General features: G+C 46.1%; 1 protein-coding gene and 1 pseudogene across 3 annotated transcripts; both read left to right on the top strand.

The window, feature by feature from the left end:
* Nucleotides 1-2,390: 2,390 nt before the first annotated feature.
* Nucleotides 2,391-3,087, top strand: LOC117017843 (Y-box-binding protein 1-like; annotated as a pseudogene).
* An 8,557-nt stretch (nucleotides 3,088-11,644) lies between these two features.
* Nucleotides 11,645-17,340, top strand: SLC7A4 (solute carrier family 7 member 4). Of its 3 annotated transcripts, none has more exons than XM_033097542.1 (5): nucleotides 11,645-13,911; nucleotides 14,521-15,511; nucleotides 15,962-16,602; nucleotides 16,832-16,940; nucleotides 17,053-17,340. In XM_033097542.1, the coding sequence occupies exons 2-5, from the start codon at nucleotides 14,530-14,532 to the stop codon at nucleotides 17,241-17,243; spliced, it is 1,923 nt and encodes a 640-aa protein (XP_032953433.1). In that variant the 5' UTR covers nucleotides 11,645-13,911; nucleotides 14,521-14,529; the 3' UTR covers nucleotides 17,244-17,340. The 3 variants fall into 3 exon arrangements, with proteins under 3 accessions (XP_032953433.1, XP_032953431.1, XP_032953432.1); XM_033097540.1 differs by having other exon boundaries at nucleotides 11,645-13,970; XM_033097541.1 differs by having other exon boundaries at nucleotides 11,645-13,970; nucleotides 14,187-15,511.
* Nucleotides 17,341-17,357: the final 17 nt, after the last annotated feature.

Raw genomic sequence — 17,357 nt, 5'->3', positions numbered from 1 at the left:
TATGTTTTGCATCATTACAACCTGAAAATATTTCCAAAGTTCAGGGACAGGCTGGCTCCACACTACCACAGATAACTTTTATTAAAGTGGCCGTGGCACTTAATATTTGCTAAGGTAGACCTGTGGACCTGTGTCAGCAGTGTGCTCTGAAGACCATCACGCTGGACCTGGGAGAGCCGTAGCGCCCTCTGAATATGTAGCACTGGGGAATCAGGCTCCTTTGTGCTGAAACAGGCCAGTAGCTGACTGACCAGGATGTAACCTGTGCACTCAAAACTGAGGTTCCGTGAGTGAGAGGGAATCCATTGCCAATCTAAATTTATCAGATATACCCAAAATATAATTGAATGTTAAAGCAAAACTAATGATTTATTGTGGGGTTTATAACTCATATGAAAGTATAACATGAGAAACGATTGCACAAGGGCCAAGAAAAGGAAAATGGGAGTATATTGTTGTGAAGTATAATAATCCCAAAAGTAGGGGGCTGGCCTGGTGGCTCAGGCGGTTGGAGCTCTGTGCTCCTAACGCCGAAGGCTGCCGGTTGGATTCCCACATGGGCCAGTGGGCTCTCAACCACAAGGTTGCCGTTTTGACTCCTGCAAGGGATGGAGGGCTGCGCCCCCAGCAATTAATAAGGGCAACTGGACCTGGAGATGATCTGTGCCCTCCACAACTAAAATTGAAAGGACTTGACTTGGGAAAAAAAAAAGTCCTGAAAGTACACACTGTTCCCCAATAAAGTCCTGTTCCCCTTCCCCAGTAAAATCTTTGGGAAAAAAAAGAAAAAGAAAAAGAAACCTCCTGCAGGTTAACTAGAGCCTAACTTAAAAAAAAATAAAAATAATCCCGAAAGCAATCTCTCTCTCTCTGTCTCTCGCTTTCTCACACACACACACGAAGTGGTATAGCCAAGAAGCTAATAAAGGCAATAAAATGGAATAATAAAATAATCCACAGAAGGAAGAAAAAAAGGGGGGAGAGGCAAAAACAGATGGGATAAATAGAAAACAAATAGCAACCTGGTAGATTTAAATCCAACCGTACCAATAATCACATTAAACATCATTACCAATTACATGTAAATACCAAATTAAAAGGCAGATTGTCAGAGAAAAAAAGCCACGACCTAACTATGTGCTAACTACAAGAAGCCCAGAGATAGATTTAAAAGTAAAAAATGGAAAAAGACATTTGCTAAGGCTAAACCAAAGGAAAGCTAGAGTGGCTACATGAACAATGCAGTTCTTATTTTATGGTGTTTATTTTCTGCTGACACTGGAATGTTTATTAGCTTGCAGACCAGCCTTGGTCTGGGATGGATGAACTGGAACCCATCAGTTGTTCCTCCAAGCAGGATTAGAGGAAACACTGGAAACACTGCCTTGGGGGGGGCTGTGCAGCAGGGGTGGGAGGGGTGCACAGGTACATAAGGACAAGGGGGTGAGCCTGGGACAGTGCTGTGGTGGGCTCGAACCACAGCCTTTCCAGCGTACCAGTGGGAACTCAGGGTCTCTCGGTTTTCAGTGTTCTGGTTGCCTGGATGCCTGAGCATGCCCCAGCTGGGGGAAGGCTCAGCCATACCTGGCCAACAGCACCTGGCCCACTAGGAGTCCAGGCTTGCAGGGAGGGCACCCTCCTCCTGGTGTGGAGCAGCTTGGGAAAGCGCAGGCCAGGACCAACAGTGTTGCTTTCAAAGCAAAGAATTTTACCAAGGAAAGAGGATCATTTCATAATGATAAGGGGTCCAATTTATCAGGAAGACATAATAATCTTTAATGGTTCTATATCGTTAGAGTCATAGCTTCCAGACACAGAGCTTCAAAATACACACAAAAAAAACAATAAAACTGAAAGGAAAAATAGACAATCCACAGTCAAAGATTTCAACACTCGCTCCACAACTGATTGAACAACCAGACAGAAATCAATAAGGATACAGACGATCTCGGCAACACTATCAACCATACTGACCTAATTGACATCATTGAACACTCCACCCAACACAGCAGAATACACATTCTTCTCATGTGTACAGGAAACATTTGACAAAACAGATCATATTCTCCGCCAACCATAAAACAAGTTTCAATCACTTTCAAACAATTCAAGTAAGAGTTTGCTAGGTAATGGGATAAAAGATGACCACAGAGAGCCCTTATCAGCCCTGCTGCTGCCACCTGCCCCAGCGACTGTCACCAAACCCTTGAGTGGCAAGCAAGCCCAGTCACCGTCACCACACTCCTGAGCATTGAGGTCAAGACCCTCAGGTACCCCCGCCCCTGCGCCCAGTGCTGCAAACACCAAGCCCAGCACCACGGGCAGGGTGCAGGCACAAGAAGGTCATAGTAACAAATGTTTTGGGAACAGTATAACAGTTCAGTGTACAAATGGACATGATTTCATCAACAGGAAGACGCCAGATTGCCACACAGAAGAATAACCCCAGGAAGTACCTTCACAGTGCGAGAGATGGGGAGACCGTGCAGTTGTTGAAGGAGAAAGGGTGCAGAGGCAGCAGATGTGACAGGCCGTGGTGGAGTTCCAGTGTAAGAAAGTAAATATGCAGCAGGTGTGATCACTACAGATGCTATCCACATTGCAGGGGTCCTCCACACAATTACAGGTACCAGCAGAATTACCAGAATAGTGGGAGTGAGGAAAGACGGAGGCATGAGTGAGTACTTCCCAACGCCAGGCCCAACAGGGCCAGCCCACCTTACTACATACCCGACCCTATGGGTGACAACCACAGTATTGCAACCCTCCTGTTCGGGGGAAGGAGTGGAGGTGGCTGACAACCACGGTGCAGGAGAACAAGGTCGACCAATGAGGCAGAATCTGTATCGGCTTATATTATCACAGTTCCACAGGGGCCCTCCTTGTCAAAGACAGCCTAGAGAGGATGGCCATGAAGATAAGGAAAATCAAGGAGAGACCTACTATAAGCAGCCACCTCAGTGTCGTCATCACTGAAATGTCAATTAACCAAGAAAACTACACGACAAGATAGCAGAGACAAAAGCAGCTGGTCCACCAGCTGAGAATTCTTCCACTCCCCCGGCTGAGCAGGGCGGGGCCGAGTAAATGCTGGTTTCCCATCTCTATCATCATCCAGGTTAGTCATCCAAAAAGGAGAAATGAATATGAAATTCCAGCAATAAGAAATGAGCAAAAGATTAGAGCTAAAGAACTTAAGTGCTTGCTTTCTGCCCACTGACCAGATAACTAGAATCATCTGCATTATCTATGCAGCATAGGGCATTTACAGTTTTTACCTAAAGACATTTCTTTTGGTAATGACAAAAGTGTTGTTGGTTTTTTTAAGCCTGGATTTTCTTAATACATCTTTAAAGTTTTTAAATTGTTTCATATTTGGTCAAGTTGAGCTTTTAAGAACCTCATTTTTAATTTGTAATAAAAATTTACAACTTGATATTTTCAAAACAATCAACTCGAGCATCTGTTAATAAAGGTCTCAATAAAAATTCAAATAATACAAAATATGTTTTTAGAACATTGGAATTATATTAAACATCAGTAACACAAAGATATCTGAAAAATCGCCAAATATTTGGGAACTAATAACAAGGAAAATTAAAAAGTATATTTAGTGGAATGAAAATGAAAACATGACATACCAAAGTTCATGGGATGCAGATAAAACAGTGCTTAAATCAGAGAGAAACATACGTAAAATGCTTATATCAGAAAAAGAAAGGTCTAAAATCAATGACCTATAAAATCCTTCCAGAATATAGAGGAGGAAGGAACATTCCCTAAGTCATCTATGAGGCCAGCATTACCCTGATACCAAAACCAAAACTACAGGCCAACATTCCTCGTAAATGAACCACAAAAATTTGTTCAAAATATTCAAAATCAATGATATTTTCTAAGCTTCTACCTCAAGAAACTAGAAAAAGAGCAAATATCCAAATTATGGCCAAAAAATAAGTACTAAAAAGCAGAAAACAGAAAAAAATAGAGAAAAATCAATGAAACCAAAACCTAATTCTTGATCTGAATAATCAAATTGATAAACCCTTCGCCAAACTGATCCAAAAAAAGAGAAGACACAAAATACCAATATCAAGAATGAAAAACAGGCTATTGCTATTGATATTAAGATACTATTTGAAAGGATAAAAGAATATTATAAACAACTCTGCCAATAACTTCGGCAATGTAGATGAAATGGACAAATTCTTTACACATAACACTGAAGCTCACTCAGAATAAAAACAGAATAGGGAGTCAAAACGGCCACATCATGATCCAGATAATTTTAAGCATGGCTATTACTTTCCCAATATATAATTATGATCACATGACAGTTCAGAAATCTCTAACTACTTCAAATTATTTCTCATTCCGTCACCCAGCACTGTGATCTCTTGGCTCTTAAGAGCCATGGTCTGGAAGCCTAGAAATTCTGCTTCTGGCCTTGTCCTTAGTAGGTGAAAGACAAGGGGCTAAATCACAGCTGGTAATCTAATTCCAATTCCAACCAAACTGCAACATTGAGCCAGAAAAAAATTACCCTTCGAGGCAGGGACAAATTCTCCAGAAGTTACTCAACTTTGTGATGAGGCTCTGGGATGCATAAAGTAGTATTTTAAGCATAATTTCTGCTGCTGGGATTCCCATTAAATCCATCTTGAGACACAAACCCTTCTATTAACAACACAAAGGAAAAGTACCTGGAATGGCCAACGTTTTCTCAGAGATCCAGGGTAAGTTCTTTCAGGTTACATTCACACCAACTTGTCACCACCTCCCTGTCACCAGAAGTTTCCTAATTTAGTTGGTTTAACTAAGTACTATGAACTTTAAAAATCATACTGAGGCATTTCAACTTGAGAAGACCCTATCATACCCACAAGCAATGGCTGAAACCTCTTCTGAAAGTATTAATCATGATATGTTTCTTTTTAAGACAGTCTTTGCTAAAAAATAACAACTCCTAAAAATGATGAAAAGCATACGTTTTTTCCTAACCCTGAAGTCTCCTTTCACCTGTCAGGTAATAGAAAATATCTTTCCTCTACCTTTGGAATAACTCACCTGTAAAATAATTTCTTCTGAGCAGCTGGATTTCATGCTATACAATGACCAATAAGAAAAGCTTCAAAACCAACTTTTACAAAGGGGGAATGCAGAGGTTAGTGTGAGTTATTATATAGTTACATACTTTTTATAAATTTTGGAAGCTACCACAGTGATCAGGAGAGGGAACTGAGGCTGAAATAACTAGCCATCAGCCTCAGTTAACTGGGAACAAGTGAAACTTGAATGGGACCATGTAGTCCTGTCGGAGGGTCGTTTTGACCTCTGTCCGTATAAGGCTGCCTCGTGGGCACCACTTATTTTAAAAGTGTGCAATGACGGGGGTGTTGGTTGGGTTTCATTGATGTGCAAACTATGAATGTATTAATTCAACAGTTACGTGGTAGGTATTCATGAGTTCAGGATATAAAAATGAACAAAATGAAGGCAGATGCCTACTGTGCTGTGGGAAAACAGTAATTCCCATCTATTGCTGATGGTAAGGAATCTGACAATACCTAAAAATCACAGCCAGCCACGTCCGGCATCTCATATACACTTATACCAGTAAGAAATGGCTCATACACAAATTACTTATCGTACTTTTACGTGTAAAGCCCTAGAAAACATCCAGGTATCCAGTGATACAAAATGGGCTGAATAGCCTACAGCCACTCACTGGAATCCTACGCCGCAGTAAATAACAATGCAAATCTCTGTACGCTGATAAAGAGGGAGCTGGATTTTTTTGTACAGTGAAAAAACAAGGAGCAAGAGTGTGCATATATATAATGTGTGCTATCTTTGGTGCAACAAAGGAAGGGATATAAGCATATCTATTCCTGTTTGCTTGGTTTTGTTTTTAAAAAATTATAAGTACAAACAAACAACCCACAATAAAAAACCCTATCTAAGGGAGAAAGCGAGATTTTTTCAGCAACACCATTTTTTATCATTCTTATTTCAAGACCTTATAAATATCGCCTATTTTTGTAAACACCGTCAGGAGCTCACAGCATCTCAGAGGCAAATAAGAGAGAGTTCAAGTACAACATGGCGCTGCTTCAGGAAGGGCTAGGGCAGAGGGCAACTGCACCTGTGGAGCGTGCCTGGCACCCACCCTTGACCCACGTGCTCCGGACATGCCCCCCAGTACCTGGGCACTACGGGGTCAGGGATGACACCCTCCTACCCGGCTGCCACCCATGCCTAACCCCTATTCCATGGCCTGCCGTGTGAGGGTGGTTGCTGCCTGGTCTCGTGTAGCAGTCCCACCTCCACTCTGCCCAACTCCATGCACCCAACTGCCGGCCCTCCGCTCTGCTCACCCAATCACACACCTTGGTGAAAGAACACAGAATTTCCAAGGTTCCTGGAAGGGTGACTAAAACCCTCAGTTCACCCCCAACCCCAAAGGCCCCCCACCCAGGCCTGTTACTCGTCCATGGGAGAGTCTGTGTTTACCCACAGGGGGAAGAGCCCCTTCTCTTGGCTCTTCTAAGCACTAAGCACAACCTGAATATGCTGGCATTTTCATAGAGAAGGTAAGACCAGAAAGGAGTTAAATATACAGAATATAAGAAATAGCTAAAAAACAACAGATGCAAAATGCAGATTTCTTACTCTGCCTACCACTGCTAGGTAAATGGAGCCGTGGAGGTAGCATTCACATTAGCAGTTCAAATGGTCTGGATTTGAGCCACACACCCCCCCACTCCACCCCCACGGTGGATTCAGTAGGACCAAGTCTTCGACTACCCATTCGTCCTTTGCTCTGGTAGATTTCAGAGAGTGTGGTCTGTGGGTTAGAGGGTTAAGCAGCTAGCTGGGGCTTCCAGGGAGTGGGGTGTGGGAAACCAGATAGGGGACTTTGTCCAGAGAGGCCCCACATAGTGAGTGCAAGGAACCAGGGTCAGCCTTGGGCAGAGAGGCTGACAGGAAATGGGGGGAGGGGAAGATGCACTCCCGGTAAGGGCTGGAGCAGATGGGGACTGATGTGACAGCCATTGCCAGCACTGGTGAACAAAAAGAAGGAAGGGCTAGGAAGCCAGTGCATGGTGAAGAGTAATGGGGATCCTTTCGGAGAGGTGATATAAGACAACATTCTGGTGGGCTTTGAACAGTAGCATTTGGGCTGGATTTGGCCTGGGGAGATAGCAGGCTGGGGGTGGGGGTGAGGGCTCCAGAAAGGACAGAAGCTGCAGGAGACAAACAAAAGTGGAGGAAAGGATAGCAATGAGGACTGGCATGGGAGAAATGTAAGAATTTTGTTCCCCCTTCCCCAAAAAAATCTCTTAGACACTGGGAGAGGGGAGCCTGAGCTACCTGAAATGAATGAGCTGATTTGAGCAATCTCATTTGGATACTAACAGAAAGGGGAAGTCCAGGAGGTGGAAAGCACATAGGGACATCTGGGTCACATGTGGCATTTAGACTTGGTGTTTGGGGAGTGGGGGTGATGCCTTCCTTGGCTTTCCTGCCCCTGGACTTCTTTCTTGGAAACAATTTGGTGCTTTGTATTTTATTTTTATAACAACTTTATTCACATACCATAATACTCATCAATTCGAAATGTACAGTTTTGTGGTTTTTAGTATATCCACAGACCCGTGCACCACTACCTAATTTTAGAACATTTTCGTCACCCTCAAAAAGAAACCCTGTACCCCCCATTAGCAGTCACTTCCCATTCTCTCTACCCCCTGGCAAACACTAATCTATTCTCTGTCTCTATAGATAATTTGTCTATTCGGGACATTTCATGTAAGTAAAATCATACAATATGTGGTGTTTTGTAACTGGCTTCTTTCAATTAGCACAATATTTTCAAGATTCATTTATGTTGTATCACTGCTCTATTCATTCTTATGGACGAATAATATTCCATTGTGTGGATATTTCACATTTTATTTATCCATAATCAGTTGATTAACATTTGATTGCTTCAACTTTTTGACTATTATGAATAATGATGCTATGAAAATTCATGTACAAGTTTTTGTGTGGATGCATGTTTCCATTTTTGGGGGTATATATACCCAGAAGTGAAATAAGTAGATCCTACAGTAACTTCATATTTAGCATTTTAGGGAACTGCCCAGTGGTTTTCCAAAACAGCTGTACCAACTTGCATCCCAGTGGCTGGCAGTGTATGTGGGTTCCAATCAGTCCACATTATCTTTAACACTTGTTATGATCTGACTTTTTGACTATAGCTATCCTGGGGGTGCAAAGAGTGGGATTGCATTGTGGTTTTAATTTGCATTACCCTAATAACTAATGATGTCAAGAATCTTTCCACGTGTTTATTGGACATTTGTATATCATCTTTGGAGAAATGTCTATTCGGATCCTTTGCCCATTTTTAAACTGGGCTATTTATCTTTTTGTTGTTGAGTTGTAAGAGTTTTTTATATATTCTGGATACAATCCCCTTATCAGATACATGATTTGCAAATATTTTCTCCCATTCTCTGGATTATCTTTTCACTTTTTCTTTTTTTTTTTTTTTTAAATTGGGGAATATTGGGAAACAGTGTGTTTTTCCAGGACTCATCAGTTCCATGTCAAGTCGTTGTTTTCAATCTAGTTTTGGAGGGCCCAGCTCACTGGCCCATGTGGGAATCGAACCGGAGACCTTGGTGTTATGAGCACTGCGCTCTAACCACTGAGCCAACCCGCCGCCCATCTTTTCTCTTTCTTGATGGTGTCCTCCGAAGCACAAAAGCTTTCATTTTGATAAAGTCCTATATTTTTCTTAGGTTGCTTGAACTTTTGATGTCATATTTAAGAAACCATTGCTTAACCCACAGTCGTAAAGATTTACTCCTATGTTTTCTTCTAAGAGTTTGTTGAGAGTTTAGCTAAACTACTCCACTTACTCCTCAAACCTCTGGAATGTTAAAACTGGACAAAATAACCCTTGCGCTGGGCCTAAGGCAACATTGTACTCCAAACAACTGTTTATAATTAGCTGACTGAAAATTAAAGACATTCTTTAGAATTAGCATCACTATGTTTGTTAGCTTATCTGCACCTATAGAAATCCCTTCCTGGGCAGCTGGTTGGCTGAGTGGTTAGAGCGCAGTGCTCATAACACCAAGATTGCCAGTTCGATTCCCATATGGGCCAGTGGCTTGCGCCCTCTACAACTAGATTGAAAACGACTTGACATGGAGCTGCTGGGTCCTGGAAAAACACACTGTTCCCCAGTATTCCCCAATAAAAATTAAAAAAAAAAAAAGAAATCCCTTCCTTAGCTTATCACCCATAGAGATTTCTTGCTTCTGTTCGTGTAGTTATTCCCCTTCCCTCTCTCATGAATACCCCTTGCCTTCATTTCCTAATTGGAACAGTATTTGGATTTCTGCCTGAATCAGTGCCTCCCTAATAGCTATTCTTTTGGATCTCAAATAAAGGGTTGTCACCTCTCACTTTGGCATTTTTTAAATTAACACTATTAAGCCATGAAAAAACATAAGACAACCTTAAATGCATATGACTAAGTGAAAAAAGCCAATCTGAAAGGGCTACATGTTGCATCATTCCAACTATATGACATTCTGGAAAAGGCAAAACAGTGGAGACAGTAAAAAGATCAGTGGTTGCCAAAGGTTAGTGGGAGCGAAGGATGAGTAGGTGAAGCACAGAGGATTTTTAGGGTGGTTAACCAATTCTCTACGACATTTTAATGGGGTACACATTTCATTATACATTTGTCAAAATCCATGGAATGTACAACACCAAAAGTGTTCACACCCCAATGTTACCTATGGTGACAATGATGTACATTCATTCATTATTACAAATGTGCCTCTCTGGTCGGGGAGGTCATATGTATGGGAACTCCACCTTCTGCTCAGCTTTGCTGTGAACCTAAAATTGCTCTGAAAAAATAAAACCTATTTAAAAAAAATTAATCAGCCATAAATTGACCATAAATTTAAACTGGCCATAAAATTTTAAAAGTTAATTGGTCATATTTTTGAACTCTCAATTCTATTCCATTGAGCTTTGTCTACCCTTATTTCAGTAACATATTGTCTTGTTTACTGTAGCTTTGTAGTTACTTTAGAAATAAGGAAGTATGAATACTCCAACTTTGTTCTTTTTCAAAATTGTTTTGGCTATTCTGGATCCCTTGAATTTCCATATGAATTTTAAGATTCTCTTATTCTTTTCTTTTTAATTTAATTTTTTTTTTTAAATTGGGGGATATATTGGGGAACAGTGTGTTTTTCCAGGACCCATCAGCTCCAAGTCAAGTCATTGTTTTTTTCAATCTAGTTGTGGAGGGCACAGCCCACTCGCCCATGTGGGAATCGAACCGATGACCATGGTGTTATGCTTACTGTGCTCTAACCAACTGAGCCGACAGGCCGCCCCAAGATTATCTTATTCATTTCTACAAAACAGGCAGTTGGAATTATGCTAGGCATTGCACTGAATCTGTAGACCAATTTGGGGAATACTACCGCCTTAGCAATATTTTCTTTCACTCTGAACATCGGATGTTTTTCCCCTTATTTAGGTCTTTAATGAAATTTAGTAGTTCTCAGTGTACAAGTCTTGCATTTCTTTTGTTAAATTTATTCTATCTTTTTTCTCAGCTTTATTGAGATATAACTGACATATTATTCTAGGTATCTTCATAAATAATTTATTCTTTTTGATTCTAGGTAAACAGAATTGTTTTCTTAATTTCATTCTCAATAGTTCATTGCTAGTGCATAGACAGACAACTGATTTTTGTATGTGTTTTTTTCAGCTCTACTGAGGTATAACTGACATAACTGGAAAATATTTAAAGTGTATTTGGTGGTGATTTGCTTTACATATACATTTTGAGAGGATTCTTCCCATCTAGTTAATTCACATCTCACATATTTATCTTTTTATTTAAAAATTTTTCATGAGAATATTTAAGTTCTATTCTTTAGCAAATTTCAACTATACAATGCAGTGTTATAGTCACCACGTTATACATTAGGTCCTCTGATTTTTGTCTGTTGATCTTGTATCCCACACCTTTGCTGAACTTTTTGATTCTAATAATTTTTGGTGTGGATTCCTTAGTATTTTCTACACATAAGATTATGTTATCTATGGCTAGAGATAGTTACCTCTTCCTCTCCAATCTGGATTTCTTTTATTTAATTTTCTTGCCTAATTGCCCTGGCTGGAACCTCCCGTAAAATGTTAAATACAATTGGTGAGAGTGGACATCCTTATTTTCCTAATACTAGTAAGGGAAAGCTTTCAGTCTTTCACCATTGAGTACATTAGCTAAGGGTTTTTCATTAGATGGTCTCTATCAGGTCGAGGACACTCCTTTCTATTTCTAGTTTGTCAAGTGCTTTGTCTGTATCTATTAAGATGATTGTGCGGTTTTGGTCCTGTGGGGGAGGAAAAAGAAATTTTCCTCTACCCTCAAGGTCTAATAATTTGGCTTGTCTAATAATCAAATAGACATGAGACAGATTAGCAAGAGAAAATGACTCAATTTAATTATATACATATGTACGAGAACCATGCATACACAACAGGTTCAAAGACAGAAAGGGAAAACGAGGTATACGTATATGACTTTCTGAGCTAAGGATCACTTTGGGTTTTCAGAGGGGAGGAAGGTCACTGCAGGAAGATAAAAAGAACAGATGTTTAATGATTAGAAATTTGCCCTGCCCTATAGATAGGTTTAAAAAAAAGTTATCTCTGATAATCACTTATTAAGGGCACGGCCCTTAATTCAAATTCTTCTAGATAGTTAAGCTGGGTGGGGTGGGAGATGGGTGGCGGGGGCAGAAGTTTCTCTTGAGCCCTCAGGGTTTTGGTTGCCTTTAGCTCAAAACAATCCACATACCACATAGACACATCTTGGGGTGACTCATTCTGAACCCCTACACTCCTTTGTTCTGTTAGTATGGAATATTACATTGTTTGATTTTCTTATCTAAATCAACCTTGCATTCATTCCTAGGATAAATCCCACTTGGTCCTTTTTACATGTTGCTGAATCCGATTTGCTAGTATTTCGTTTAGAATGTCTGCATCCATATTCATAAGGGATCTTGGTCTATAGTGTTCTTTTGTTGTGATGTCTTTGTTGGGTTTAGTGTCAGGGTAATCCTGGCCTTGTAGAATGAGTTGGGAAGTATTTCCTCTCCCTTTTGTCTTCTCCCTAGTCCCCTCCTTTGGTACTTTAGCTTTACCACATCTTCATGGGGTTGCTCTGTGTAACCACCTTGCTCAGTGGAGTCCCAGCCATATCCCTAGAAGTTTACAATTTACTGTGTCATTCATACTTGGCCTCGAATATCCACTGTAGGTGCCCATGAAAGGGGGTGTGGTGAGAGCTCTTCTCTGGGTAGATAAAAAGTCAATACTCTGAAACACCTCATACCTGCTCTCAGGTGGTCATTGGCCAGGCCTTAGGGGAGCCCCTGTTACAAAATTGCCCAAGCCTCTTGGTTTGAAATGCATTTTTCTAGGTTGCTGTGGAGGCATTTCAGAACAAGGAACATCTGTTCAGTTATGTGTAAGCTACAGGGGTGGGGTAAGAGAGTTGTCATCCCTGTAGGAAGCGGGATTCCATCTGAGAATCTTCTCAAGACACCATCAGGCAAACATCAGGAGGAACGAAGGGGGCTGGCGAAGGCAGAGTGTTCCACGTGGCACCATCTTGTCTGGGAGTCCACCATCCTATCACGCAATCACCATCCCACTGAACCAGACAGGCTGCAGGTGCCACTAAAATCCTATTCCACAAACCACCTACAACCTGAAAACATGTATGAAGTTCTGGGGGAAGAGGGTATCTGTTTTGGTTTTGCTTTGCTTAAATGGATTGTCATCATTTTGCTGTGAGCAAGTTAACACTGTGTCACACCAACTTTTTCACTTTTAAAAAAGTGGGAAGAGCAGGACAAAGACTCTTCAGTCCCAGGACTAACTAAGCCTGAGAGGAGGTTGTGATAGCCACGGGATGGAACATAGGGACTGCCCATGGTGTGGGGATAGACACAGAGCAGGTGCTCAGGACATGGTAACTTTCACGGATTATCCATGCGTAAAAAGCTACTGTTGGGGTTCCCCCAGGGTCCTCCAGGCCTGACAGGTACTCCCAGGGGTTGCCATTGGTATCTGAAGGGCCCCAGGCATCCCCTGAGCTAGAGGGCTGTAAGTTGTCTGCAGGAGTCTGTTTGCCTCCTTTTAGGACGTAGTCTATAGCTACAGTCTCAGCCGAGCCAATATGAGTTCTGCCAAACACTGAACATGAGCTCACAGAACACTCCCAAAAGCCATGCACTCCCCCGAACTCCACTGTAAGGGAGAGCTCAGGGATTGCCCAGGGCCACTCCGCCAGGCCATACCCTCATCTTACCAGAAGTCTGCCTAATGCCAGCAGCCCCCACACTCCTCAGTGGTGGCGGGGAGACTGGGTGGTGCCTGGCTGGGCGGAGTATACGTGTTGGAGTGAGGGATCAAGGAGGGTGTCTGCAGCAGTGGCAAGTGGGTGAGCTCCAGACCCCTCCATACCTGGACCTTAACCTTACCTGCCTCCAAGGTCACCCAGGTGAGCTGGGCTAGTCATCTACCTGGTGGTTTGGGCTTCCTCATCTGTGAACTGTGCGGTGATAGGGCTTTCCTAGATTTGGTGAGCTCTGGTCTTCATCTTACGTAGTATGAGTAGGATGGGCTCTCTGGGTGCAAGTGACAGCGAGGCGGGGTCAGCGAGGCAGGGTCCAGTGGTGGTGGCGCCCTGGGTTGGGGGCGGGCCCTGAGCTTGGGGCGGCACCAGCGCACGTTAGCGCCGGGCTGGCGCAGCGTGCAGAGCAGCGCCAGCAGCAGCGGCGACAGCAGGTGGGTCGCAGCGAGTCTTGCGGGGACGGACTCAGGCTCGAGAAAAGACGAAGGCTCAGGTACCTGGGGACATGGGCGCGGTGGAGCTGGCTGCGGCGGGAGCGCCCCGCCCTTGGCTTCCCAGCCCTGTTGGGTGGGGGAGGGAAGGATGACCGCCTCTCTCTGAGGCCAGGTGGCCGCCTGGGCTACGCAGAGCCACTCCTGTTCCGGGTCCTGGAACAGCCTGGCCCAGCTCCCAGGAAGCTTCTGGTTTCCATCTTGCTCTCTGATCCCAGATCACAGAGTGGTTCCCAGCAGTACTCCTAGAGGCTGCCGTCTTCCTCATGCCCAGGGCCACTTCCAAACAGGCCCAGGTCTGGCTCCACCAGGCTCCCTCTCCTGCTCTGGAGGCAGTTGAGGTCTCTGTGCTTCCCTGTGATTTGCCCACCCTGATGGCATGCCCTAACGCCTGCCGCATCTCAGCCCTCCAACAGGCCAGTGGTACCGATGCTGGGGTGCCCAGGGTGGGGACAGAGCAAGGACTGAAGGCTGGTCAGGACTCAGCTGGGCAGCCTGTCCTTCTCCTCTGGCACTGGCAGGTGCCAGCCGCTGATTTGGTGCTCCTTTCAGCTGCCCACCATGGCCCCGGGGCTGCCCAGCACCACCAGCCTAGCGCGCCTCTGCCAGAAGTTGAACCGGCTAAAGCCACTGGAGGGGTCCTCCATGGAGACCTCACTGCAACGCTGCCTGTCCACGCTGGACCTGACCCTGCTGGGCGTGGGTGGCATGGTGGGCTCGGGACTCTATGTGCTCACGGGCACTGTGGCTAAGCAGATGGCCGGCCCTGCCGTGCTTGTGTCCTTTGGTGTGGCAGCTGTGGCCTCCCTGCTGGCTGCCCTATGCTATGCAGAGTTTGGGGCACGTGTGCCCCGCACAGGCTCTGCCTACTTGTTCACCTATGTGTCCATGGGTGAGCTTTGGGCCTTCCTCATTGGCTGGAATGTGCTTCTCGAGTACCTGATTGGTGGCGCCGCCGTGGCCCGTGCCTGGAGTGGCTACCTGGACTCCATGTTCAGCCATCGCATCCGCAACTTCACTGAGGTCCATGTGGGTGTCTGGCAGGTACCCTTCCTGGCCCACTACCCAGACTTCCTGGCCACTGGCATCATCATTTTGGCCTCTGCCTTGGTCTCCTGTGGAGCCCGCGTCTCCTCCTGGCTCAATCATGTCCTTTCTACCATCAGCCTGGTCATCATTCTCTTCATCATCATCATGGGATTTGTCCTGGCCCAGCCACACAACTGGAGCCCTGAGGAGGGTGGCTTTGCGCCCTTTGGCTTCTCTGGCATCTTGGCTGGCACCGCCACCTGCTTCTTTGCCTTCGTGGGCTTTGATGTCATCGCTGCCTCCTGCGAGGAGGCCCGGAACCCGAAGCGAGCCGTGCCTATAGCCATCGCCATCTCACTTGGCCTGGTGGCTAGCGCCTACATCCTCGTCTCCACCGTGCTCACCCTCATGGTGCCCTGGCACAGCCTGGATCCTGACTCGGCCCTTGCCGATGCCTTCTACCGGCGGGGCTACAGCTGGGCTGGTTTCATCGTGGCAGCTGGTTCCATCTGCGGTAAGGGGCCCTTCTGGACAAGGTGGGCAGGAACAGGGCGGTGTGGCCCTGCCCCAAGCCTCCCAGGCAACACATCTTCATCTGGGCTTCAGTGTTACCAGTTGCATAATGGGCCCAGAAAGGTGCTAATTATTCGACTCTCCACCCAGGCTTGTTGGGAGGGACCTACTGCCCCATCCCAGTTGTTGTTATTAGTTTGGGGCATCTCTTCCAGGTCCTTTCCTGGCAGCCCGCTTGTGATTCTCCAGTGGGCCTGTCACCTAAGCGGGGGTGTCCCATTCCTGGGTGGTGGTGGGGGTGACAATTCAGCACCCCACGTACACTCAGGCTTCCTCTGATAACCCGGACAAACTCATGCCAATGTTCCTAAGGGCCTGTGCCTTGGCTCCCAGCAGAAGCCCCCAGTGGGCCTGTCCACCATGCTGACCAGTCCCCTACCCTCTGCCACAGCCATGAACACTGTCCTGCTCCTCAACCTCTTCTCTGGGCCACGAATCATCTACGCCATGGCCATCGATGGGCTCTTCTTCCAGGCGTTTGCCTACGTGCACCACCGGACGCAGGTGCCCATGGTGGGCATCCTGGTGTTTGGGGTCCTCATGGCTTTCATGGCGCTGCTGTTGGACCTCGAGGCACTGGTTCAGTTCCTGTCCATTGGCACACTGCTGGCCTACACCTTCGTGGCCACCAGCATAATCGTGCTACGCTTCCAGAAGGCCCCTCCGTCTAGTTCCCCAGACCCAGCCAGCCCTGGCCCTGAGGCCAAGGAGTACGACTCCTTCCAAGACCACATCCATCTGGTGGGCACTGAGCAGGCCGTGGCCCCTGAACCTGGGCAGTTGCGGCCAGCCCTGAGGCCCTACCTGGGCTTCCTGGGTGGGTGCAACCCTGGAGCCACTGTGGCTTGGGCACTCGGTGTCATGCTGGCTTCGGCCATCACCCTGGGCTGTGTGCTGGTCTTTGGGAACACGGCCCTGCACCTCCCGAACTGGGGCTACCTCCTGCTGCTCCTGCTTAGCACTACTGTATTTGCGCTCAGTCTTCTTGTCCTGGGGGCCCACCAGCAACAGCGCCGGCAGGATACCTTCCAGGTACCTCCCCCAGCCAATACCTACGCACTGTCAGCCCTGCCCGCTCCCTTCACCCCTTCCTCCTCTGCCACAGCAGGATGAACCAGGGCTCACAGGTGCCCATCCCCCTCTCTGTTTGGAGGGTGGGCACTTGTCTCCAGAATCTGCAGAGGTGGAGAAAGGCTCTGTGGATCCAGGGCCTGCAGACTTCCTGCAGCCCCGCCCAGCCCAGCCCTGCCCTTTCCCGCAGGTCCCCTTGGTGCCCCTGACTCCAGCCCTGAGCATCCTACTCAATATCTGTCTCATGCTAAACCTGAGCTACCTGACCTGGCTGCGCTTCTCCATCTGGCTACTGATCGGTGAGTGAGGGCCAGGCTGGGGCCCTGGGTGGGCTGCAGGAAGGGCTGCAGGAAGAGGGCAAAGAGGGCAAAGGGCTTAGACCTGCCCCTCAGGCTTGTACAACCCCTGCAGGACTCGTGGTGTATTTCGGCTATGGCATCTGGCACAGCAAGGAGAACCAGCAGGAGCTGCAGTGGCCAGCCACCACACGTTATGTCGTGTTCCCCGATGGCAGCCTGGAGGAGACGGTGCAGGCCGTGCAGCCCCCCGGCCAGGCACTGGTCCAGGAGCCCAGCCGCACGGAGCAGCTCACCAGTCCATGAGGACAGCTGGGGGTCTGCCCACCCTCCCCTACCTCCTCAGGAGGCCGAAGGGGCTAGGAGCCCCCTCGGTCTGGGGCAGCTCATGTTTGTAGGCCTGCCCATGCTAGAGGGTCC

Source organism: Rhinolophus ferrumequinum, chromosome 25 (assembly GCF_004115265.2).
Source record: "Rhinolophus ferrumequinum isolate MPI-CBG mRhiFer1 chromosome 25, mRhiFer1_v1.p, whole genome shotgun sequence".
Classification (NCBI taxonomy): domain Eukaryota; kingdom Metazoa; phylum Chordata; class Mammalia; order Chiroptera; family Rhinolophidae; genus Rhinolophus; species Rhinolophus ferrumequinum.
The sequence above is the reverse complement of the archived record's forward strand: the minus strand, read 5'-3'. Positions and strand labels throughout refer to the sequence as shown.